At 44.4% G+C, this 26653-nt stretch overlaps 1 protein-coding gene across 2 annotated transcripts in view; it reads right to left on the minus strand.

The window, feature by feature from the left end:
* The window catches only part of LOC114031352 (transmembrane 9 superfamily member 2-like), a 74659-nt gene that overhangs the window by 44164 nt on the left and 3842 nt on the right, over nucleotides 1–26653 (minus strand). For both annotated transcript variants that reach the window (XM_027846418.1, XM_027846417.1), the window contains exons 2-5: nucleotides 20140–20207; nucleotides 18074–18167; nucleotides 16638–16765; nucleotides 16311–16440 (exon numbers count right to left, since the gene is read on the minus strand). In XM_027846418.1, coding sequence (XP_027702219.1) covers nucleotides 16311–16440; nucleotides 16638–16765; nucleotides 18074–18167; nucleotides 20140–20207 — 420 coding nt within the window. The remainder of the gene's footprint in view (nucleotides 1–16310; nucleotides 16441–16637; nucleotides 16766–18073; nucleotides 18168–20139; nucleotides 20208–26653) is intronic.

Here is a 26653-nt window from a genome sequence, read left to right on the forward strand (position 1 = left end):
AGTTCATATTCACTGTATCGTTCATTCAACAAACATTGATTAAGCACCTACTAATATGCAGAACACTAAGCTGGGCACCAGGGGATATTTAGAACAAATAACACACAGTCCCTGACCTTCTGGAGTGTATAGTTCAGGAGTGGGGAAACTGTGGCCTTCTAGGTCTTTGGGTGTGGCCTTTTGCCAGAGTCCAAGTTTTACAGAACAAATCCTTTTATTAAGGGGATTTGTTCTGTGAAATTTGGATTCAGTCAAAGGGCCACACTGGAGGCCCTAGAGGGCCACATGTGGCCTTGAGGTCACAGGTCCCCCACCCCTGCTATAGTCTATAGGAGGATGAGCATACACAAAGTCAGAGCCCTTAAACATATAACTTAAGTGAGCTGAGAGAGCTGCTGAACAACATTCTATGAGGGAAGAGGACATTACCCATGAAGGGGGTAGGGTGGACTGGGGGGAGGGGGGAGGTATGAAATGGACAGAATGGGTGAAGCAGGGGAGAGAAGGCATTCCAAGCAGATTCCAGAACGCGTTTGCAGGTCAGAGTAGCCCAGTTTGACTGCAGCCTGGTGTGGCACGAGACAAGGCCAGGAAGGTAGGCAGCTGCCACACAAGGAAGAGCCTTGAATGCCAGACAGGAATTCTCCATATGCTCGGCTCGAACAGATCCACTCCAACAGTATTCTCATGCCACCCTCATTCTGACCTTTCCAAACTGGAGAGGTCAGAACCTTTTAGTATACCCTCAATGCAACAATCTAGCCAGCCATGCCTTTGAGGGACCACTTGATGAATCCAGCATCTGTGGAAGGCAAGGGAAGGTGCTGAGGAGCAGCAGCCAGGGGAAATGAGGTGAACAGGTCTAGATAAGAGGACTTTATCTTGTGTCCTTAGCTGCTTCTATGAAAGAAATTAAGCCTCACCTCCAACATGGGGGAATCAGAAAACCTATTGTCCAGAGAACTATCTGGAGTCAGCAGAGATGGGAAATGATGTGAGTGGATAATAATTATTATTATATAATGTGAATACATTATATTAATTAATATAATATAATTAATATAATATTAGAACTAGAATAATTATAATAATTGGGGCAGCTAGGTAGCTCAGTAGATAGAGCACCAGGGCCTAGAGTCAGGAAGAACTGAGTTCAAATCTAGCCTTAGACACTTACTAGCTGTGTGACCGTGGGCAAGTCACTTAACCCCTGCTTGCTTGTATTTCCAATCATCTGTAAAATGGGGATAATAATAGCACCTACTTCCCAGAGTTGTTCTGAGGATAAAATGAGATAATTATAAAGCACCTAGTACATTTCCTGGCACACTGTAAGTGCTAAATATATGTTATGATGATGATAAATAGATATGTGTGTGTATGTATGTATACATGGGACACACAGATATATGATATGAGATTATGGAAAGCAATTTACAAACTTCAACATATGTATGTATATATGTACATTTCAAATACATATATACAGCTTTATAGATAGCTTTAAAGTTTATAAATCACTTTATATGTGCATGGTCAGTCATTTTTCAGTCAAGTCCGATTCTCCGTGACCCTATTTGGGGTTTTCTTAGCAAAGATACCAGAGTGGTTAGCTGCCACATTCATATATATGTGCATATATATATATATATATTTGTGTGTGTATATATATATATTTGTGTGTGTATATATATATTTGTGTGTGTATATATATATATTTGTGTATGTGTATATATATGTGTGTGTATATATATATTTGTGTGTGTGTATATATATATATATTTGTGTGTGTATATATATATTTGTGTGTGTGTGTATATATATGTGTGTGTGTGTGTGTGTGTATCCATCATTATAACTTTTATATAGCACTTACTATAGACAGAGGAAGATAGATACGGCTACACATATTGCTTTAAAGCTTGTAAATCGCTTTACATAATCTCATGAGAAGTCTCACCAAGAGTTTCCCAGAGTAGTGGGTCACAAGGGTTGGCATAAGCTATAAGCAGCTCCCCCTGTGCCTAGGGCCAGTTGCGGGGGGATGGGGGCAAGACAGAAGGAGCACTCGGCTGAGGCAAAGACCAGGCCTGGAGGTGGTAGGCAACAAGAGCTGTGCTCCATACTGCTGCTGAGGAACCTCGAAACAAGGGGCCAAGATGCAAGGGGAGGCATATACTGCCCTCTGGGGCAAAATCCTTTTTGTCCCAAGCTACTAATGGCTTTGAGAGTTAGCCAAGAGAGCTGCCAACCTCAAGTCAGTACTGTGGAATTTTCTTTAAGCCAAGTCAGAAGGGCAAGGTGAATTTTTCCTATGCCGTTTAAGAATGCACCAGGTTTGTTTGCGTCAGCACCATATAAGGCCTATGAATGACAAAGTAGAAATTGGCCTCTGTCCCAAGGGCTGCAGGAATGTGCTCCTACTCTCCAGGTTATCAGGGAGAATGAAATATCCCATGGAAAAAAAGAGAAGATGACCTTCAAACAGGAAACAGAGCAAAGGAGAAGGCCTGCCGAACCTCAGGAGGAGGCGGTGGCCCACCTCTGGGGAATACAGCACCTGGAGTTCTCCAAAATCATGTCCCAGGTGCAGAGGTAACCTCAGATAAGAGCTTGTCTAATAATGGTCAAAAGGAGGGGAGAATAACAGTGCAGTGGGCACTCTCCGTTGACAGTAAACTGAAGCAGCTATATATGAACTAGAAACAAACAGAGGGATCTAATGTGACAGCAGGGGTGCCACAGGGCTGGAGAAGGGGGCAATGGACTCTACAGAAGCAGAGACCAATGAGTTTGACTTTGATTCCTGGCAAAATACAAAAACACATCAGGGCCTAGATCCCGGATGGGAAGGAGAACCTTCCAAGGGCTTGCAGACCTGATGACCCCTGGTAATTCATGTGGGGGGCACAGGATGGCACCAGAAGGAATCTAAAAAGGCTTGTGCCAAGGATTAGAAAGTACTGCACAAAAACATCAAACCTTGAGGGTCCAAGAGGCATTACTATTACTACTGAAGAGAGGATGGTGGGTTTGGGAAGTGAACTGGCAAAAACCTACAATTTCCATTGCTTGACCACAGCTTAAAATAGAGAAATGTCAGGCTCTTGGTGAGGGACAAGAGTTGGTAAGAACCTATTTTGCCAGAGTTTTGGTAGTCTAATCAAAAGAGCTTTAAACCAAAAAGTATTTGAGGGGAAAGGGAGAAAACGGACTCCACAGACCCAACAAGTCTGGTACCACAACTAGTCCTGGATAAAAGAAAGGAAGAATAGTAGAAGAGAGGGAGACAGTTCCTTCTCTAAGGGAGAACAAACAATGAAACTCATGGCCACCTAAGTAGTAAAATATACAAATTATGGATTAAAAAGAGTGATAGAGAGATTTTAGCATTAAAAGACAAACTGAAGCTCACAGGTAGTATTCCCTGAGACTTGGGGGAATGGAATGCAGAATTAGACTGTTGCTCAGAAAGGGCAGAGCTTTTCCAAAATGACCGGAACAGACTTTAAAAAGCAGGAGTAGCACAGCAGGGTATATCGTGAACATACACACTCATGTAAGGAAACACAGGAACCTGTGAGCAGCAACAGGACAGAGCGCATCTGGCTGTGGATTGGGGGCCAATCAGAAGCAACATTCTCCTAAGTGTACACTACAGACCACCTGGATGAAACAAGGAATTAGATGAGGCATTTAGCAAACAGATTAAAAAAGCTGGCACGGAAACGGCATATTGTAATGATGGGGGACTTCAACTCTCCGGGCATCTGCTGGCGCGCTCACTCTGCCAAAGGCAGAACAGATGATACATTTCTGACTTGCCTTAATGATAATTTCATCCTTCCAAAGGTGGAGAAGGCAACAAGAGGAACCACTATTGAGAACAAGTTTCTGTCCAACAAGATGGAAGGAAATGCTGAAATGGAAGTCTTGAGAACCTGGAAAGGAAATGCCCACTCTCCATCACTGATTCTGTGATAAGAGACAAAATGGCCAAATCAAGCACCATCTCACTAACGCATACCCCAGACTGGTGGGGCTCCAGAGAAAGGAGAGGTAGGAGGCGAATCAGCCCTAAAAGCATGGAAAACTCTTTCAGAACCTATCTCTGATGACACAGGCAGAAATAATTCTGATGAAGAAGAAAAATAGAGGAAACCAAAGTAACCAATGATGCACAGGAAATACATTAACAAAAAACTCACATTGAAACACCCCCCATACCCACACACATCTACACAGAAGAGAAAAGTGAAGGCAGGGTACAGAGAGTAAGAAGAAAGAGACGGGACTAGCTTGGTCCTCTAGGAAGTGCTATACAGCTGAAGAGCTGAAATTGGTGATGAATGCTAAGCACACCCCAAAAAAGGGGCCTTTTTTTTTTAGCTAGGTTGGGAGGCAAGAGGAGAATCAAAGAAGGGATACTGCTCATGGGGAATGGAATGACAATAATGGCTGACAGTGAGCAGGGAGTACTCACCAACACGTACTGCTTCTGTTCTCACTTTCAAAGAAGAAGATCTTTGGATGGAGAAGGATAAAACAAAAATGGCTAAGGGCGAGAAGAACCCCAGAATAAGTAAGGAGGTGGGTAGGAAGCAGCTTCTAGCTACTGTCAATGAGTTCACATCAATAGGCCTGGAAAAACCACATCCTCCAAGACGGAAAGATCTGGCAGATGGCATTGCTGGGTGGCCGTCAGAGAGCTCTCTGAAAACTCCTGAAGGAGATCAGTGAGCTTGACTTTGATGCTTGGCAAAATACAAAAACATCATTAGGAGACCGGTTTCTGGGAACTTACAAAGAGAAGCAGTGAACCTGAAAAGCCAATATGGCTTCACCAAGAAGTTTTACCAGACTTGACTTCATTTGAACCATTTGAATACTCTATCCACTGGCTTACTCCCCAACGCCCAAATGTCCCCCATCCTTAAATCAGATTGCCCCATTCTTTCAAGTTATCATTCTATTAACTCCTGACCCAAACTCCTGGGGGAGAAAGAAAAGCTAGCTGGCATCTGTCAACTGAAACTGTTCTCTCCAAACTTAGCAACAATCTATAAAGTGACAAATCTGAAGACTGTTTCTCAGTCCTCACACTTTTTTGACCCTCTGCAGTGCTTGGTACCATTGACCACCCCTACCTTGTTTTCCTTACTGGGTTTTCCTGCCATGGTTCTCTTCTGGCTTTCCTCCTCCCTAACAGCCATTTCCCAGTGTCCTTTGCTGGCTCCTGATCCAGAAGCCACCCTTCGGAGTGGCTGTGCCCCAGGGCTCTGTCCTGGGCCCTCTTCTCCTCACTCTCTACTCGGTCTCTTGGAGATCTCATCAGCGCCCAAGGGTTCAGCTCTCACCTCTAAGCAGGTGAGGCCCAGATCTACACACCCAGCTCTAGCCTCTCTCATAAACTCTAGCCACACAGACATCTCCGACTCAACATATCCAAAACAGAACTTTCATCTTTCCCCTGCAATGTATGCCTTTTTTTTTCTTACCTTCTCTATTCATGTAAAGAGTATCACGATTTTTTTTGTTTGTGTAGTCTCGGCACGTAAGCACAGGGTCTACCACATAATAGTGCATCATAAATTCCTCCTGGATAATATTCCTTTTTTGACAAGGTAATGAGACTAATGGATGGGGGGGGGGTGTAGAAATAGTCTACAAAGATTTTAGCAAAGCTCTTGACAACATCTGGATTAACTGGGCTGTGTAAGGATGAGAAATGCTAATATCAGAATGCTGTTTTGCACGCCCACAGACATCCTGGTGTCCCTCCAGTGATTTGCAGAGAATGCAAATTGCTAACTGAGGAGAGGATGTAAAAGTGGGCCCCTTTCAGATCTGGGCAGATTTGCAGGATGTTAGGGGCAGGTAACAAAGGCAAGTATGCGCAAGGATGCACCTCATTCAGACTTGCAATGGCCACAATTGTTCCTTGTAAAGAATGTTCACTTTCCAGATTTTCCATGCATCTGTTTCTGGCCCCACGGAGAGTATGAAACTTTGAGTGCATCATTTGCAAATGAAAAGACCAGCAGATACTGAACCCCCAACAAGACCTAGCCCCTCTGGCTCAGATTGCCTTGGGACTGCTTCCCACCCACTCATTTGCAAGGCCAAACAAGAAAGACTGAATTGGAAGAAGTTAAGGAAGCCCAGAATTCCTGGGCTGTTTGGACATTATTAGGCAAATGGCCACAGCCTGATGATCCATTATCATCCAGCCTTTGCAAATGACCATTTCTGGGTAACCACCATAAGTGAGAGTGAAGTCCTTCATCAAGGAAACCCAGCCCTGAGCGCCAAAGAGCAGCTGGAGGAAGAGCAGTCCAGGGACATCTGTTTGCTGGAATAATCTTGTTCTCTGGCTTCTGGCTAGGAAGCCCAAAGGCCTCAGAGACAAGGCCCTGAAGAAGCAGAAGTAGGGAGGCCTCTCCTCTTACGAAGCAGCTCTTCGGAAAAAAGCACAGTAGCAGCCTGGCCAGAGACTGCTTGAGAGCCAGAAGGTAAGGCCAGTGGGGATGAGAGCTTCCTGGTGAGGGGCAAGCCTGCAGAATCAGGATAATGACAGCACACTGCTGGGAGCACAGCTAAGCTTATTCTCTCTCATGTTATTCCTGCGGACAACATGGAGAGAGCAATCAACGAGCACTTCTTACGTGTCTACTGCATGCCAGGCCCTAAGCTGGGTGCTCTGGGGAGGCAAAGACAAAAACAAGCAGTCTCTGCCACCAAAAAGTTTACATTCTAGAGGTTGGGACGACAAATACATAGGATTATAGGTTGACAGCCGGCTGGCCTCTCTGGAAGAGACCCAAGAGGCCCGAAAGTCCAACCTACTCCCACTCCATGTGCTTATATAGGCACAAGGACTGTTGGGAAAGGAGGGCACTAACTGCTGGGAGATCATCAGTCATCAGGCAGTTATTACATGCCAGGCACTGTAGTAGGCACTGACGATACAGAGAAAGGTAAAAATCAGGTCCCTATCCTCAAGGAGCTTCCAATCTAATGGAGGAGACAACCCACAAAGAATTAGGTACTTACAAAATGCACACTGTCTAAATGGAAGGTAATGGCAGAGAGAAGGCCATAGCAGTAGGGAGGACAGGGGGAAGAGGTGAGCTGAATTTTGGAGGAAGCCACTCCTGCCATGGACAACAGCTACTGAAATGACTGAGTCAGGAGATAGAGTATCTCACATGGGGAGCAGCAGGAAAGCTAGTATCACTGGATTATGGTGGGGGGAAGGGTAAAGGAAAGGTAAGAAAGGGCCAGATTGTGAAGGCCTTGGCATGCCAAACAGAGTGTTCTGTATTTCCTCCTGGAAGCAATAGGTAGCCACTGAAGTTTATGGGGGTGGGGGGAGGATCAGACCCGCATTTTAAGAAAATTATTTTAATGGCTGAATGGAGGATGGCCTGAAGCAGGGAGAGACCTGAGGCAGGCAGACCCACCAGCAGCTATTGCAGTAGTCCAGGTGTGAGGGGATGAGGGCCTGCACCAGGGCCTCTGGGGTTTAGTAAGTAAGGGAGTGACACAGTCAGGCATGTGCTTAAGGAAATCACTTCAGCAACTGTGTGGAAGATGGATCCACATGGAGTGGGGACCAAACAGAAGATTATTGCAACAGTGTAGTCAAGAAAGGACAAGGGCCTGACTTAAGGTGTGGGCCAGGGCTGGGGAACCTGTGGCCTTGAGGCCACATGTGGCCTTCTAGGTCCTCGGGTGCGGCCTTTTGCCAGAGTCCAAGTGAAGTTTGGATTCAGTCAGAGGGCCAAGCCTGAGGACCTAGGGGGCCACGTGTGGCCTTGAGGCCACAGGTTCCCCACCCCTAGTGTGGGCTATGAGAAGAGTGAGAAGGGGCTGGACATGAGAGAGATTGTGGGGGCAAACATGGCAAGAACCACTAGGTGGCGCTGTGGTGGATAGAGTGCCAGGCTTGGAGTCAGGAAGACTCTTCCTAAGTTCAAATCTAGCCTCAGACACTGCCTAGCTGTATGACCCTGGGCAAGTCACTTCCCCCTGTTTGCCTCAGTTTCCTCATCTGTAAAATGAGCTGGAGAAGGAAATGGCAAACCACCCCAGTATCTTTGCCAAGAAAATCCCCAATGGGGTCACAGAAAGTTGAACACAACTGACACAAATGAACAACAACAAACATGGCATGATTAGGCAACTGACTGAATATATGAGGTGAGGGAAAGAGAGGAGTCATGATGGCACTGAGAAATGGGTGACAGATAATAGAAGATTCAGGATTGGCTGAGTGACCAGACCCAGCAAGTAGCCATTAATAAGTTAACGTCTGCTTGAAAAGAGATCTCTAGCAGTGTGCCCCAGGGATCTGTCCTTGGTCCTATGCTGTTTAACAGAGTATCGTCCTTATTAACAAACTTGCATAAAAACAGAGAAAACACGCATCCGAAATTTGCAGATGACATCGCGCATGGAAGGATGACAAAGCCAGGATCCAGAAAGAGCTTGACAAAGTTGAAAAAATGGGCCAAAGATGAAGATGATATTTATTAGAGATTAAACATAATACTTATAGCTAACATTTGTACAATGTTTCTTATGTAACAAGCACCGTGCTAATCGCTTTACAATTATCTCATTTGATCCTGACAACAACCCGAGGTGCAGGGGGGTGTAGGTGCTGTTATCCCCATTTTACAGATGAGGAAACTGAGGCAAATAGAGGTTCAGTGAGTTGCCCAGGGCCACACAGCTAGTAAGTGTCTGAGACTGGTCTTGAATTCAGATCTTCCTGATTCCAGACTGGGTGTTCTATCTACTGCACCATAAATCACCTTTAAGAAACACAGGGTAAGGGGCAGTTAGGTGGTGCAGTGGATAGAGCTCAGAACTTGGAGTCAGGAGGACCTGAGTTCAAATCCTGCCTCAGATACTTGACATTTACTAGCTATGTGACCCTGGGCAAGTCACTTAACCCTCACTGCCAAGAAAGAAAGGAAGGAAAGGAAAGAAAGAAAGAATGAAAAGGTATGGTGAGACTACAGTTCCTATAAAATTATCAGAGTGTTTTAGTTGGGATTAAGACAGTTGAAAATGGGTGTCCTGTCTCCCCCCCCCACAAAAAAAAATCAATACTATCCTAGGCTATGTTGAGAAAGGCACAGAATCTTGGAGGGAGGCGATCCCAGCTCTACTGCCTGTATCAGGTCACATGGGGAGAACAGAGCTCAGCTCCGGCTTCCACGGTTAAAGAAATACATGACTATGCTGGCATACATCCAGAAAGTGGCAATCAAGATGGTAGAAAGGATGACAATGGGCATAAGAGGAAATCTGGTTAAAGGAACTGGATTTAGCCTGGACAGGAGAAGACTCAGTGAACACAAATCTGTGGAAGAGGGATTGGCCTTACTCTGCTTGGCCCCAGAGGCCCAGGGTCTCCAAGCAACAGTGTCAAGTAGACCCCTCGTGGGTCTGTTACAGAGGGGATTCTATTCTTGTCGGGGACAGGCTGGACTAAATGACCTCTGAGGCCCCTTCCCATTCTGAGACATTGTGATTTTAGGCCTTTCTCTCCAGAACCTTCTTCAGATTTTGAGGGGTACTATTTCCCATTGTGAGCCACAGCATAGTTTTACTAAAAATGAAGTAGAGGCCTAGCCTGGCATAGTGAGAGCCCTGGACTTGGAGGAAGCAGAAGAACCTGGGTTCAAATCCCACTTCAGATACTTACTGGGTGTTGGCCCTGGGGGAGTTACTCAATCCTTGTGTGCTGCAGTTTCCTCAGCTGTGAAATGGGAAGGCCCTGATCCTCCACTGTCTCTTGCCCTGGTTAGAGTCCCCTTCTGGACAATACTTAGCAATGTAAGATTTTACTGACCCTTTGGGCCACAACAGCACAAAGGAATCATCTCCACTGCTTTCTAAAGCCCTTTTCTGAGTCATAAATAATTGCTTTAAGTCGATCACCTTGGCAGTATAGTTCAAATTACGTTCCCTTAAGTCAGGACTTCACAGGAGAGGCCGATAAATCTGAGACTTTAGCACACACCTGTTCCTCCTGCTGACTAACCTTTATTACCTGCCCCAGAACACACCTCAACTCACAGGCTCTGTAAAGTTGGGCCACAGTCAGGAGCTAAAAATCAAGTACTGGTCCACATGCACGAGGTCATAAATTACACAGAGGAACCTCATTTATGCAGCAATCAAGAGAAACTCAACATCCTCCCCCAGCTTCCTTCCTTCTTCCCCCGTTTTTTGGCTTTCATTAGAATCTGTTTGCTGAGGAATACTGTATATTTGCTATAGACAAACATGTTCTCTTACCCGAGACAGAAGTCATTTTTAAGAGGCACGGGAGTAGTTATAAAGGAATGCTGTGCCATTTAGAAATGTGGAGGGGGGGGCGGGGAGCAATGCAAGCTTTGCTCATGAAACTATCTCCTAGCCACTGATTTCTGAAAAAGAGTGGCCAGGCTGAGCTGTCAGTGACCTGTGACCTCAGGGGCAGAGATGCCTAAGAGAATAGAGAAGGGGGGAGGAGGAGAGTTCAGGGTAGGGGGAGGGCAGAGCTCACAAGGTGCTGATCTAGTGACAGAGTTATAATCACCCAAGGCCTTCAGTGGTCTCTGGTCCCAAGACTTTCCCATGAAAATATACAACATAGAACACAAACACAGGGGAATGCAGCAAGAAACAAGAGAACCCTGCCGCTCCATCACTTAGCCACAAAGATGTGTCACCTGACAACTCTAAAACAAAGGTTATGTTGGGCCAGCCCAGAACATCTGCCCTCACCCTGCCTGTTTTCATCCACAGTCTCAGTCTCTAAACAGGCTCCGAATGAGCCAGGCTGATACAGTCCTCAGAGCTATTGCTTGGGGACCCCACAGCTCTGCTGCCCTGGCTTCCTTACTGCGCCAACATAATATGCAGGTGCCAACAGGAATACATTAAAGCCACAAGTGCATGAAAGAAAATCACTATAACTTTGAAATGGTATTGACTCATAAACAAGACAGATGTATAAAGAGAGATTTTAATTTAGCCTAAATTACTATATTAAACACTTTCTCCTATGTGTACTCATACAGTGTGTGAGGGACCATGACCAAAGCTGGCTCTCTCCCCAATGACAAGCCTTCTCTGATTCGACCACTCATTTGCCCCTGGGCAAATCCCAACATTATGCCTAAGTTGTGCTGGGTTTTCTACTAAAAACAAACTCACAGGAATGAGTAGCCTTGGACCAAAAAAAATGCATTTTCATTTAAGCAGATCCATCGTTCATCTCCTCCCTCTCTCCTTCCCCTGTGGGAGAGGACGACTGAGCAATGGACATTTGAAGGAGGTGATAACTGCCAATCGCGGCTGGTTTTAATGATGGCCATTTCATGTCAGCAATTTATAGCTCCTCCACTAGAGTCCTACTCTAAAGTGTCAATGTAGCGTGGAGGTGACCCTGGGCTCTTAAAGGCTACCTGCCAACACAACACAAACTCCCCAGCAAAAGAGGCTCCTAGGACTGCATGGTGTCCTGTCCTATCGCATCCCACCCATCCAAGGAGCAGCCAAAGCATGGGGAGCCTCATTACCAGAAGGCTGGCCACAGCTAACAGAGAATGGCTAAGGCCTGTGGTGGGGATACCTGCACCATGGAAATCATGGGGTCTTTTGAAATAAGGAAGTCATTTAATGAAGCTATTAAGTACTACTCTTCCGTCTGAGCAGGCCCCATAGAGGTTGTCCATCTTGGATTTAGTCTTCCACAGACCTTTGGCAGTACGAGAAAGCCCCATTTCAGACAGCCAAGCTCCTAAAAAAAGCTCCGTGTACTCACTGCCTCTACTTCCTCACCTCCTACCTGCTTCTCAGCCCCTGGAGCCTCCCCACTCCTACTGAAATGGCTCTCTCCAGGGTGGTCGATGAGCTCTTTCTTCATAGCCAAATCCAATCACTTCTTCCTTATTCATCTTTCCTGACTTCTCCATGGCATTTGAGGCTATTGAGCACCTTCTCTTCCCCCCATACCTCTCCTCTCCTCCCCCCATCTCACCACTGCTCCCCTTTGCTAGGTCATCAGCCATTTTCTACCCCAGAACTGTGAGTCTCCTCCAAGGCTGTGTCCTAGGCCCTCTGCTTTTCTCTCACATCCTATTAGCTGCCATGGATTCATTTAGCATGTCTATGCAGATGACTCTCCAATTTCTATATCCTGCTCTAGTCTCCTCCCTGAGCTCTTGCCCCACATCACCAACTCTCTGTTGGGCATCTCCACATGGATGTCCCAAAGGCATCCCAAGCTCAGAATGTCTGAAGCACAACTCATGACCTTCCCCCTAACTCCGCCCCTCCCTCCAAAGAGCCTTATTTCTGTTGAAGACGTCACCATCTTTCCAGTCACTCAGGTTTCTAAAGGGGGTGTTTATCCTCAACTCCCACATATCCTATCAGTCATCAAGTCTTGCTGCCTCCCACAATCTCTCACATAAACATCTCCTCTCCACTCATCCCCTCTTGCCTGGAGGCTTGTGATACTCTCCAAATGGGACTCCCAGATTCCATCCTCTCCTCTCTCTGTCTACTGTCTCCCCAGCCACCAAGACAATGTTCTATAAACATAAGACCGGCCCTGTTCCTCTCCAGCTCTAGAACCTTCAGTGGCACTAAGGAGAAAATACAGTCTAGCTGCCCTAGCATTTAAAGCCCCTCATAACCAAGTTCCAGGTTACCTTTCTGGTCTTACTGTACATTATTCATGCTATCTAAGCACCAACCACACTAGCTTCCCTGATCTTGGCACTCCCAATCTCTCACCACCATGCCTTTGTCTCCTGCTCCTGTGGTGCCCCTCTCATCTCTGCTATTTAGAATCTCTAGTTCCCTTTAAGGCTCAGCTTATATGCTATTTCTTATAGGAAGTCTTTCCTGATCCTCTTATTTCTAAGCACTCTCTCCAGCCTCCTCAAATTAGAACTTTTCTACTTATCTATGTCTAAGTTGTTCCTCTTCAGGAGAACATAAGATCCTTGAGAGCAGGGATTCATTTTGTCTCCTTTTTGTAGTCTCAAACATTCCTCACCATGCCTTGCACACAGAAGGCGGTTAATAAAACCTTGTGGATTGGCTGGCCTCTAAGGAATATCTATTTATTCATTAATTTTCTCCATTTGCTTATTTTCTCTTGCTTTGAAACACAGCTGATTTTTAATTCCTATCATTTCCCCCAGGGGGTTTATATGGTTGCTAAGAGCAATAGGAATTAATCTGAAATTTTCAAAGTCACCAAACTGACCCTTTTATCTGAAAATAAAAATCAACTAGTAAGTATTACTTGCTTCCTATGTGCAAGGCCCTGTCCTAAAAAAACAAAAAGTAGTCCCTGCCTTCAGGAAGTTTACACTGTCCTGGGGCAGGCCTTGGTGTTTTGTCATTTTCAGTCATGTCCGACTCTTCATGACCCCATGTGGAGTTTTCTTGGCAAAGATACCAGAGTGGTTTTCCATTTCCTTCTCCAGCTCATTTTACAGAAGAGGAAATTAAGGCAAATAGGGTGAAGTGACTTGCCCAGGGTCACACAGCTAGGAAGTGTCTGAGGCCAGATTTGAACTCAGGAAGATGAGTCTTCACACCTCTTCACACTCTTAAAAATTACTGAGGACTCTCCCCCACCTTCAACAGCTTTTGTTTAGATGGGTTATATGTACTTATAATGATCACGTAAGAAACAAAAACATCTTACTCTTATGATGAGACTAGTTTTGATCTCACAGACCCCCTGAAAGGGTCAGTGGTCCATACCTTCAGAAGAGCTGTACCAGGGGATATAACATGGAAACAGGTAAGCAAAAATAAGTTAATTTGAAGAGAAGAGAGAGAGTGTGCACCATGAGGGGAATGAAGAAAGGTTTCCTGTAGGAGGGTGCGCCTGAGCTAAGCCTCAAAGGCAGCCCAGAAGTCAAGGCGGCAGAAGTGAGGAGAGGGAATTCCAGGCTTGGGAACAGCCTGTGCAAGAATGGCATGTATGTTTCAACTGCTCTTACTAAGCTTCCAATGGTTCCAGTGGAGTGGGGTAGGCATGATAGTTTCCAGCTTCCTGGCTATAGTTCTAAGCCCCTCTCAGGTTCTCTATCGGTAGCTAGGGCAAATTATCTGAATTGCCTGCTTGATTTTAGTGATATGGACTCTGCTAAAAATAAAAAAGAGAAGGGGGGAGAAGAATCCATGCAGATAAATTAGATTATCTCTAAAATCACTTCCAGCTTTAACCTTATTAAGATCTGAGGTTCAGTACATTTTCAATAGAATGTAATATTTTTATTCCAGAATAAAAGCCCTGTGCCCTAAGTCACCAAGCTGCCCTCTGAAGCCTTTCATGTCTGCCTTCACAGTCTGCCAAGAAAGAACAATAACAAGGAAGGGAGAATCAACAAGGCTTTGCATGTGATAGAAATCAGTGCAGAGAGCAAAGCAGGGTAGACAAAAGTCACCCAAATAAACTCATTTCTATAGGCCTTGAAGGTGATACAGGTGTCGCTATCCCCAAGAGTGCAAAGATTCTGGAGGTTCCGAGAAATGACATGACTTGCCATACAACCACGAAGTTTCAGAGCCTGGTCTCAAACTTGGGTCTCCCCTAACTCAGCGTGGCACTGAATCAGCAGAACAAACCAAACCAGCAGCTTGTCCCAGTGAAAAAGAGACTCTCTCCTTTTGTTCCACAGAAAGTTAAAACCTGGAGGGCCCCAAGACACCAAGTTCTAGCTGCGGACCTGGTTACATCCTTAATTCCTCTAGCATAGGAATTTGGAACTTTCTTAGCATCATGACTCTCAAAAGGGAAGCCTCTGGACCCCTGCTCAGAATACTGGTTTTAAAGGCAGAAAGTCAAATTCCAAGGATTCCAAAGGAAGCCAATTATAGACTGCAATAACAGAGGGATCAAAAGGCTTAAGAAACCAGTTCACAGACCTCAGGTCAAGGAACCCCGTTCTAACACACCCTAATGTAGCCCCTCACTGTTGTTTCTCCACTATGTTTCCTGCAACTGGTATTTGCTAAATTTGTTTAAGCTAGCTTTACATGAGAGGAAGGGAGGAAGGGAAGGGAGAAGCATTTATATAGCACCTACTATGTGCCAGCCATTGTGCTAAATACTTTACAAATATTGTTTCATTTGATCCACACAACAATCCTGCAAGATAGGTGCTGTTATTATCTCCATTTTACAGATGGGGAAACTGAGGCAAAGAGAGTTAAGTGACTTGCCCAGGGTCACACAGCTAATACATGTCTGAGGCTGGATTTGAACTCAGGTTTTCCTGACTCCAGGCCCAGCATCCTATTCACTATACCATCCTAGTTGAAGCATGGTGTCATGAATAGCACCAGTCAGAAACCAGTAAGACCTGAGTTCAAGTCCTACTACTGACACATCCTAGCAATAACGACCCTGAACAAGTGTTCTAGGCAGCCATCTGAGTTGCAGAGAAGGTACTACCCTGCACTGGTAGAGGGAGTTTCTTCTTCAGATGAAATCCTAATTCCAGCCCCTATCCCTGACTTGACATACTTACTATACTCATTTAAATAATGCCTTTTGGACAGTAGTTACAAAGGTTTGCAAAACAGGTGACATTTATTCTTTCATTTGATTCTCACATGTTAACATCAATGACACTATGTGGTGTTATCATCATCCCCATTTTACAAATGAGAAAACTGAGGCTGAAAGAGCTTAAGAGACTTATCCGGGGTCATATGGGTAGTAAATGTGTGTGAGTTGGGATTCAAACTCTGGTCTCCTAGACTCTAAGCACAGCCCTCTGTCTCACTATGCCACCTAGCTGTCTACTAAGTTTTTGTTGAATGAATGAATATCAAGCTTAAGACATCTGCTGCCCTTGGACAGGGATAACAATTTTTTAAAAGAGATCCATCACAGTGGTTCGCCTGAGGGCACACAGTAATTTAGTGAATGGATGAGAATCTCGGTCTCCTGACTCCTGCTACAGTGCTCTTAATAACATTTTGTTGCTAAAGCTCAAAGAAATATCTTCAGAACAAAATATTATAACCTTGCCTGGAGAAGAAGGGATGATAGCCAGTTTTCCACCTTTAATTCGGTCATTACTCACAGTTCTTGGCCTACTCATCACTCACAATTCCTATCTCAGTCTTATTTAAAAGGAATTATTAAATAGTTTGTTTAAAAGATATAATGTTCAAAAAAGGAGATTCAGTTGTTATTAGGAATGGCGCTGAGTGGGCAAGAGAGGCCTCATCCTCTGCATTGGCGTAGGAAGCTTGCCCGCCATACTTACATTAATGTTACAAGCATCTTTTGCTCTACCACTTGGGGTAACAAAGCATCCTATTGGAAATCCTGGATTACAGTACTTTTGTCCATCCTCCACGTCATAGCACCATGTTACTGGCATATTATCAATGATCCTGAGGGCAAAAAACAAAAGGAATAAAACCCATTAATAAGCATTTTGAAGCGTGTCTCTGAATTGAAGGGATTTTTCTCTTTTTTCTTTTTTTCATGAAAATAAAGCTGCAATCTCACAAGTTAGGCCATTTGCAAAAGTGACCTTAGGCCCAAGAAGCCAGGCAACACCGCCACCTTCCCATAGGTGCCAACTCACCAGTGGTGCTGGTAGTTCAGCTGCATTCCTTTCTTCAAAAAGGCTAGCTTCTTCTTTTCGTTTTCGTTTCTGGGATCGTAAGACTTTGTACATGCTTTCACACATGTTTGTTCATGGTTAAAAGCAAACTTCCACCAAAAAAAAAAAAGAAAAAGAAAATATTTAATTGATTTATCAGATCTTCTTCCTACATTTTAGAAACTGAATATCAAAAAACAAACACTATGTTATGGGGATGTTGGGAGGAGGCATTTTCCAGCAAACTATTTCTCTTTTTCCATTTTAATGCAGAATCTAAATGGATACACATCCCCTCCATATTTATCAAATGCATTAAGTCTCTATCATGGTCTATATAGTAAACCAAATAATTCATGTTCTTTAACTGTGGGATTAAAAAAAGTCAATTGGGGCCATATCATAATGCTGACCTTGGGTTGTATAATATGGCTCCATATTACAGATGATAAGGGTGGCACCATGGGGGCATGGAGCCACTGAACAAGGCTAAAGGAAGGGACACTACAAGAGGGCCTTTCATTCTCTTTTCCTCACCTCCCCAAAAGTTGCCTCCATCCACTTTACCTCCTGGTACCATCATGAGCACACTACAATCCTGCCAATGCTGGCCTGCTCGGCTACCCAGGTGCAAAATGAATAAGCAGCAGCGCTCTGAGAGGGCACTTGAACCCCACAGCAGCAAGAGAGCCAAGCATCACTTTGGTTTTTGGTGCCATATTGTTTACTGCATAGGCATAAACAGCATTCTTGTGGAACTAATTAACCACATTAGTTGGAGGCAGCCTGCATTCTAAAACTGCACCAACTGCAATGCGAGATATATTCTCTCTGTATGAGATGCTTGCAGTCCAGCTACCTCTGGCTAGATTTTCCGTGGCTTGGCTGGGCAGTGCTGTCAAGCTTGGGTCCACTGAGAGGACAGCCCACTTGGCCATGGGAATAATGTTACCATTGGACAGTCTCTGTGTGTACAACTTTAAAACTGGAGGATCTTAGCATCGGCAGGGCCCTTCAAGGTCATAGAGTATACAGGCCCTCCCTGCAGCCTGCAGTAATCTTAAGTGACCACCGAAACGCCCATTCGGTACCACCCCCATCCTCCCCATCTCATTTTCAAGAAGGCGGGGGCCAAATTAGGCTTCCTCGTATTATACTGCCCAAGATGGGTACTAGGCAGAATCTACCCAAGGCAAGATTAAAAGTTCAGAAAGAAAATAGCATTGCTGCATCACTAATGGTACTGGGGAGAACCTGACAGCCAATAATTCAATGGTTTTCTTTAAATGACATTGACGACATTGGATTCTAGCTCCTTTGAAAGTGAACGAAACTTTGCACTGTTGGGCAGGAGGAGGAGGAGGCGGCTTTGAGAGGCTTCATCTTTCAAATAAGATTCAAAGGATAGGGTAGATAACCTTGTATGGCGATGATGCTATTCTCTCTCCAAACAGCACTTGGCCAAGATTTTCAGAAGGCCTTTTTTCTTCGGAATCTTGACAAAAGTCAAAGCTGAAAAATAGGAGTTCCACTGAGATATAAAATCAAGAAAGAAATCTACCTTTAAGACACATATACTTTAAATTCAGCTAGACTCTCGTCAATAGGTTTAATAGCTCCATTCCTAGCGGAAAGCCTCATTACTTTAAATTTCTACCCTAAAATTCACACAATTGCCCTAAAGACTCTTCATTAACTGTTTCTCCAATCTCCGAAAACATGATCTTAAACGGAAACAACAAAGCATTTACAGTACTATGTGATATGAACTACCATGCAGTATGGAAGACCCTTCCCCCCATCCTCCAATAATGAGATTGACTTTTTTTTTTTTTTGAGATTGACTTTTAAAAGAGTTTGGATAACAGCACTCATTTGGAAAAACTGCAGGAACAATAAGCTTTGCCAATTTCAAAGATCTCATTGATATACTGTAGTTCCTTATCACTGATAATGTCTGAGTTTGACAACTCCAACCTAGTTTTAGAACAATTACAATATCATCTAAAGACACCGGAGCACCAGCATGATTGTCCTATTCCCAATTAATAAAGCAACAAATATTTAAGTGCCTGCCAGTACTTTCCTTTTTCTTTTTTCTTTTTTTTTTTTTTTTGGTCCAGATCTGTGACCTCATTGGTGGAGAAAATTCTTCTCAGGGAGTTGTCCAGCGCACTGAGACATCAAGGGTTACACAGCCAGGATGTGTCAGAGGTGGGATTCCTTAACAACAAAGCCCAGAATTCTAGTCAGCCTCCCTCTTTTTCAAGATAAGCTTTGAAATCAGTACCCAAAAGCCAAATACACAAGAAAGTTTGAAATTTCTACTAATTTCTATGGATGACATTGAGGAATGAAAAATATCAATCCAAATCAATAAGGGAAAAGAACCAAAAAGTCACCCTACCAAACCCTAATCAACCAGCTTACTGAAGAAACTACAAAGAGAACCAAGAAAAATGTAAATTAGATGTAAATTACAACATGCCAATAAGTGCAACTATAGCACTTTGAACAGCTCATGTGAATAGGCCACCTAACCATCAATCAGATAGTAAAGTAGTACCAGGGCAGCTAGGTGGCGCTGCAGTGGACAGAGCGCCAATCCTGGCATCAGGAAGACTCATCTTTGTGAGTTCAGCCTCAGACACTTCCTAGCTATATGACCCTGGGCAAGTCACTTAACTCTGTTTGCCTCAGATGCCCATCTGCAAAATAGGCTAGAGAAGGAAATGGCAAACCACTCCAATACTTTCACCAGGAAAACCCCAAATGGGGTCATGAAGATTCGAACATGACTGAAATGACTAAACAAAGTAATAGCAGAGGGACTCAAAATCAGTGATATCAGACCCAAACAACATCCAGGCCACTGCAGGATCCCTGCAGCTGCACACTGACTTAGAAATCCCATATTAAGATTATTCATGTTCTAGTGAATTCTTTATTTATTTTGTTAAATACTTCTCAGTTACATTTTTACCCGCCCACTTTCAGTGTTATAATAACACTTCTGCCCTAAATCATTCTTTTTTCTAAGACACGTCATTTACTATTACTCCCAAATTATCAATCACATCTAATCTTGATGCTGATGACCAAGAAACTAAGCATTTTTTATATACAATAAATTTAGGTGCTACAGGATACCGTGATCTTTTTAAAAAGATTTAATGAAAATAATGAAATTTTGGAAACAAACTCAACATTTTCCAAAGTTGTTCAAAAAATAGCCATATGTTTATAAATCGATTTATAATTAACCTTCTTGAGAAAAGACAAATTTAGAGTCACTAGAAATCCTGGCCCAGCATTTATGTCTCAGTGTGAGCAGCCTCTTGAGATTGCCCTCACGACTTCCTTTGTTCCAAGGATGCCATTACATTCGGATGAAGGAGCAGTGTCATTTAGATGCCCCGATAAGAGATAAGGCACATTTGCACATGCTGAGCAATACCAGACAGATCATTCACGCCATACTTACGCATCATATTCATAAGGCAAAACTGATTCCACCGAATCCAGTCTGTTCACAAAGAGCTCTATTAAAGACTGAAAAATGAAAAAATGTTTATTGATAATGGAAAGTAGAATATGCTGAATTAACTTCAGGGCAATTGCCATCATAAATTACAGCTCTGTACAGAGAAGCCTCATTTATCCAACATTGTGGGGACGAAGTATTTGAAATAAGTAAATTTCCCAGTTATCTGGGAATTTTCCCAGATAACTGCAGTGTATGGCTTTAAGTATCAACATACCACTGCCATTTTTTTAGTCATTTGGGCCGATAGGGCTAGGGAATGGACCTGGGATTTCACTGATAAAGGGCCTTCCCAGATGAGGAAGCTTCCCTTACCAAAGGAGGCTGTCAGATTCCTATGCAAAGTCCAAATCTTAGAGAGAGTTGCTTAGAACCCTCAGAAGTTAAGTGACTAGCTGAGGATCAGTCACCCATTGAGGAAGTGTCAGAGGGGGAGATTTAAACCTCTGCTCTCCTCTCTCTGACTTCAGTTGGCTAGCCACCACACCACACTGCCTTTCCCAGACACCAATCTTACCACTTTCATCTCCACTTGACATTTATTTTAGAACAAAATAATTGAATTTTCCTTGTGACTCAGAATTAGCATTATGAACCCTGATTACCTCTGAGTGAGGTATGTGTGTGTTTCAGAAGATAGTAACGGTCTATGGAGCTTATTTATTCTTACATTAAATAGCACCGAGAGCTATACCTTCTATAAGCTATGGCCACTTGTCAAGCGTCTCTTGCTGCCGGTCATAATTTCCTACTGCTGTCATGGTGACTGACTCAAGCTTCCCCGCTCTCCCCACCAGACTCTTTCACTCCCTATGCGGCTTCTAATCCGCTATGGGCTAAGAAGCCACAGAGTCAAACTTCTCAGGATCGTGACCGAGAATTACAATTCTGGCGTACCAGGAAGATCCAGAAGTCAAAAACTCAACTCTGCAATTTACATGAGATGCTAGCCACGTCCTACTCTCTCAGCCTCATTTTACAGATGAGGATATTAAGGCTTAAGGGAAGAAAAAAGGGAGAATAGAAGAGCTGTCTTCAAGTACTGGCAGGGCAGTCATAGGGAAAAGGTATTTGTTGGCTTCTAAGGGCAAAACCAGGACCAATAGATAGAAATTCAGTCTGCTAGGAGGAAAACTTCCCAGAAACTCAAACTGCCCCAAAGTGGAATGGGTTGCCCTGGGGGGCAGCAGCTTTCCAGTTACTGGAGGTCTTCAAGCAAAGGTTGACTGAAGACCCTATTGGTGTGCTGTAGGGGGCATGGTTTCCTGAGACAGCATGGTCTAGCACAATGGCGTCCATCACAAACAGACGTGGGGGGCCACTAAACTGTATAGAAGGGGGACAGCTAGGTGGCCCAGTGGATAGAGCACCAGCCCTGGAGTCAGGAGGACCTGAGTTCAAATCCGGCCTCAGACCAAACACTTGACACTTCCTAGCTGTGTGACCCTGAGCAAGTCACTTAACCTCTACCGCCCTGCCCCCAAAAAACCCAAAAAACTGTATACAAGGATCCTCATAGGCTGCATACTGATTTGGTTTCAAAATGTAATATTATCTATGTTTTACTATATTTCTTATTTATTTTGTTAAATATTTCCCAGTTACATTTCCATCTCATCTGAGCCATACTTGGTAAATGTTGTGCCTGCAGGTGTCCCGTGGGTCATAGATCTGATACCTCTGGCCTAGTGGAGAGAGTTCTGGACTTGAAGGTCAGGAAGACCCAGGTTCTAATCCCCACTCAGACATTTATTAGTTGTGTGACCCTGGGCAAGTCTCTTTTAATCTCGCTGAGCCTCAGTTTCCCCATGTGTAAAATGGGGATAATAATGGCATCAACCTCACAATGTTGTTGTTGAGAGTGGAATAAATAACATATGTAAAGCACTCTGAAAACCTAAAGTGCTACAGAAATGCCAGTAGTAGTAGCAGCAGCAGCAGCAGCAGCAATATTCCTATTCAGATAAGGGTTATATTATATGACTCTGGAGGTCTTGAGCTTCTATGTCTAAAGTAAAAATAAACAGATTCTGGGCAAGGGCCTGAATTCCCTCCTTGGCCACAGAATGCAAGCTCTCTAAAGTTTTCCTAGATCGTCTCGGATAATAGCTGTGCCCCCAAACCCCCTCCACCTGCAGCCCCGATGGCTATGAGCTCCTGTCCTCGGCCATCTTTCTTCTCAGTTGCCAGCCATACAGGGGTCCAGAGGCCCATGTGGCCACACCTCACATTCCACTTTGGAAAAGCTGAGGAAGTCTGATCACCTCCACACCTTGATGAGGCACTAGGGGAGGCTCTTAGCCTACCAAACAGCATTAACAAGGTAGGGAACAGAGAGAGATCAGCTCATTCTGTGAAACAACAGAAATGTTCTCCTCGCCTAGTAGACTCTAATGTCTATCATTTTAATATAAAGCCACATATAGCCCTACACAAAAGGAACAAAGAGGGTTCACTAAGTTAAGAGGCACGGTAACGCATGTACAGGGGCACCATGACTCAAAAACAGATAGATGCTTCCCTTACCAAAGTGAAGCACAAAGCATTCTATTTTTCACACGCTAGGAAAGCTGTCTACTTGCAAAAGAACTCAGTGATAAATTCTTTTGTAAAGCAAGAGGTCTTCTTCTGACCCAGATAAATCACCCGTTAAATTACTAGCTTTCCACATCTGAATACTGGCACATGATTTTTCTTAAAGTAAAGCCCAGCACTTGTCTGTGCTAATGAAGTAACAAGACATACCTTTGCTAACTGCGGAGGAATTTTCTCCTTAACACCATCATAAGGTAAAACAGCTATGGGTCTTTAAATAAAAATACAGGAGTAGAAATGGCACACTACAACCAATGAACATCGTTTAAGGAAAGATGAGCAATAAGGGACTTCTTTGTGAATTGCAATCAGCCAAACTCTTATTTACAAACAGCAGAACCAGCAGAATGCATCCCCCTAGATACCACTGAAATGGCTGCCTCCCATCTTTCCCCTCCTCACCCCACAATCTTTCTGTAAAGAGAACTGAAAATACGCCATCTATGAGGTACGTTAACCAGAGCAGCAGAATGGACCTACCAGGAGCACAAACTAAGGAGGGCAGTTACAATCTAACATATGGCTGGGGTTGAGAGGGAGAGAAAAAGCAAAGACAAAGCATACCACTATGGGAGAGCCAGACAACTGGCTTGGTGTTTGTGAGTATTCTAGGATGAACCACAGAATAGTGCAAGATCATAGCTGGCACCTCTGCAGCCATCCACTCTGATCTCCTCATATAGCCAAAGAAGCTGAGTCTCAGAAAGGTTAAGTGACTTGCAGCTAATAAGCGTCTGAGCCAGGATTTAATAATGATAATATCTGGTAGCTAACATTTATATAGTGCTTATCACATGCCAGGCACTGTGCTCAGGGACATACAGTTATTGTCTCATTTGATCCTCACAACTCTGGGGAGGTGCTATTATTATCCCCATTTTTCAAATGAGGAAACTGAGGCAGCTAGTGGCGAAGTGACTTGCCCAGGATAACACAGCTCATAAGTGTCTGAGGCTGGATATGAACCCATGTCTCCCTGACTCCAAGTCCAGCACTCTACCCACTGTACCACCAAGTTGCCTCTCCACTTCACCAACATAGAATCATTGCATGGCAAAGCTGAAAGGAATCTTAGTGACCATTCAGGCAAAATCCCTCATTTTATAAAGAAAAAGCTACAGTAGGTCCAAAAAGGTAAACTGAGAGTTGGCAGTCAGTGGGGCACAAGCAGCCCTTCTGCACAGGCCTCTTGCTAATTACTGCACTATCGCTACCTTGGTGCTTAGCCTTGTAACAGGTATTATGGAGGTAACAAAATGGAGAAGATGGCCCCTAGACAGCTTATAATCGAAAAAACAAACTGTATATTCTGTACTGACAAAAAGAAAACACCTATGGAGGTGGGGAAATGCCTGAGCACTCAAATGGAGCCCTATCCTCCTTCAGGTGCGTGTTCCCTTCAACAGTGCTGATGTCACTCCCCTCAGCCTGCCCAGCCTGAGCAGTTCAGCCATGGCCTCCCACAGAATCACTCGAGAGGGTCCCCCCAATACACTGGGCACCTTCCTCCCTTCCTCTTGAAGCTGTGAGGCTGTCCAGCAGCCATCCTGATCCCTCATCGTGGGACCAGCCCACTTCCTCTTCTTATCACAGGCCTTTCCCTGAGGGACACCCTACCCCTCTTTAGAATTCCCTCCTGAGCTACACTTTAGAGCCTGCTTATTCCTATCACTGTACTTCTCTACTGAGATCTGTGTGAAGCATCTGAAAGTCACAGGGGCACATGTCAGATTCTACGGGACATTCCCATGAGCAGAACTTTGTATAAAAATATGCCGGACTGAAAAGAGGGAAATACGGGCTACTATTTAGTCTGATGAAGCTTTGTGGGAGTGTCCCTTCTGGAGTACTTTGAAACTCACACTCACAAGTACTCTGTGGGTCTGTACTCCTAAAACTGTAACTCATGAGCCCCCAGTGATGGGTTCACCTTCACTAAGCACCTGTTTGACTCAGATCAAAGCAAAGGCATTTATTAAAATAGCACAACATTAACAGCAGTAACGAGACGTCCTCTCCATAAATCCAGGATACATTCTGCCATAAAAACACAGTGGGAAGAATGAATACTGGCAGCAAGGCACTCATACATACAGGGGAACATGGGGCCAGGGCAATTCACACCACCAAAGCTGCAGGTCCCCAATGTCTTTTCTCTTCTCGTGACGTCCATGCACAGCTGGGAAAGCTGCTCCACTCAACTCCCTGGGTTTGATCAACTGGCACAGGCCCTCTACAACTTCTCCCCAGCTTTGGGATCAGCTAACATCCTGGCCTGGGGCAGCTAGGTGGCAAAGTGGATAGAGCACCAGACCTGGAGTCAGGAAGACCTGAGCTCAAATCTTGCCTCAGACACTCACTGGGCAAGTCACTTAACCTAGATTGCCTCAGTCTTCTCATCTGTAAAATGAGCTGGAGAAGGAAATGGCAAACCACTCTAGTATCTCTGCCAAGAAAATCCCACCCCCATGGACAAGTTGGACCCAAGCCAATGACTGAACAACAACAACATCCTGGCCTAGGGTACTGCTATACATTTTCAGAAAGGACCAAGAACTCACAACTGAGGACCAGCAGGAATCTCAAGGCCCCAACCTGGATTCCAGCTTCAGACAAACTCTCATCTCTCTGGCCTACTTGGCAAGCTCTCCAGGGGGTCCAGGGAATGAGTGAATAAAAGGTACCTAGATAATTTTTTAACCTTTTCACAGACAAACAGAACATTCAAAAGTCTCACCACCTTATAAAACACAAAGTGGACCATTCACACATCTCTGGTGGCTCTCTATTGCTTAGAGCAAAGGTGGGGAAGCTGCAGACTTGACTCAACACGTGGCCCTCTAGGGTCTTCGAGTACAGCCTTTGACAGAATCCAAACTTCACAGAACAAATCCCCTTAATAAAAGATTTGTTCTGTAAAACTTGGACTTGGGGACAGTTAGGTGGCGCCCTGGAGTAAAGACAACCTGAGTTCAAATCCGGCCTCAGACACATATTACTTAACTACCTGTGTGACCCTGGGCAAGTCACTTAACCCCACTACCTAGCCCCCCCCCCCAAAAAAAAAAAAAACTTGGGACTCAGTCAAAAGGCCACCCCAAGGACCGAGAAGACCATGTGTGGCCTTGAGGCCCCAGGTTCCCCACTCCTGGCTTAGAGCCTGAAATCCAAATTCTTGTTTGTCATTCAAAGCTCTTCACCATCTGGTTCCGACCTATTGTTTCGGACTTATTAGACATTACTTCCTTTTATGCCATCTCGGGTCCAAATAAGCTGAACTTACTTGTTGTCCTTCACATAAGACATTCCCTCCTCCATTTCTCCATTTTTGAACCAACTGTCCCCATGCCTAGAATATGTTCCCTCCTCACTCCAACTTAGACGTTCTAGCTTCCTTCCAAGTTGAGCTCAAACATCACCTGTACATGAGGCCTTTTCTGATCCCCTATCTCTGGTGGTTTTTTCCCCATAAGTCACGGCTTTATTTTGACTTCTGACCAAGAAATAGAAACCCTCCAGGCCCAGAGGAGTGTGCCCAGCATCTGGGAGGATCAGAGAGGCACCCTGGCCAGCTTTTGACCTCCCAGCACACACTTTTCATCTGAGATCCAGCCAACTCGAATTCAAATGCTTCAATAAACCCCACTGGAAAGATTCGAAGTCAGAGGTGAGAACTGAGTGCATTCCTGGCATGAGGATAGCTTATACAAAGGTAAGGAGATAGAAGACACACTAGTAGAGCTCTGGGTTTTGCTTTCAACTTTTAATGGCATGGAGATAGTGTCTGCTACTTTAAAAAGCATTCACTGCTAAATGCTGGGTAAAGAGCAGGAAAGCCTGATCACCTCTCCATCTTTGG

Source organism: Vombatus ursinus, unplaced genomic scaffold, assembly GCF_900497805.2.
Source record: "Vombatus ursinus unplaced genomic scaffold, bare-nosed wombat genome assembly UNPS02015152.1, whole genome shotgun sequence".
NCBI classification, from domain to species: domain Eukaryota; kingdom Metazoa; phylum Chordata; class Mammalia; order Diprotodontia; family Vombatidae; genus Vombatus; species Vombatus ursinus.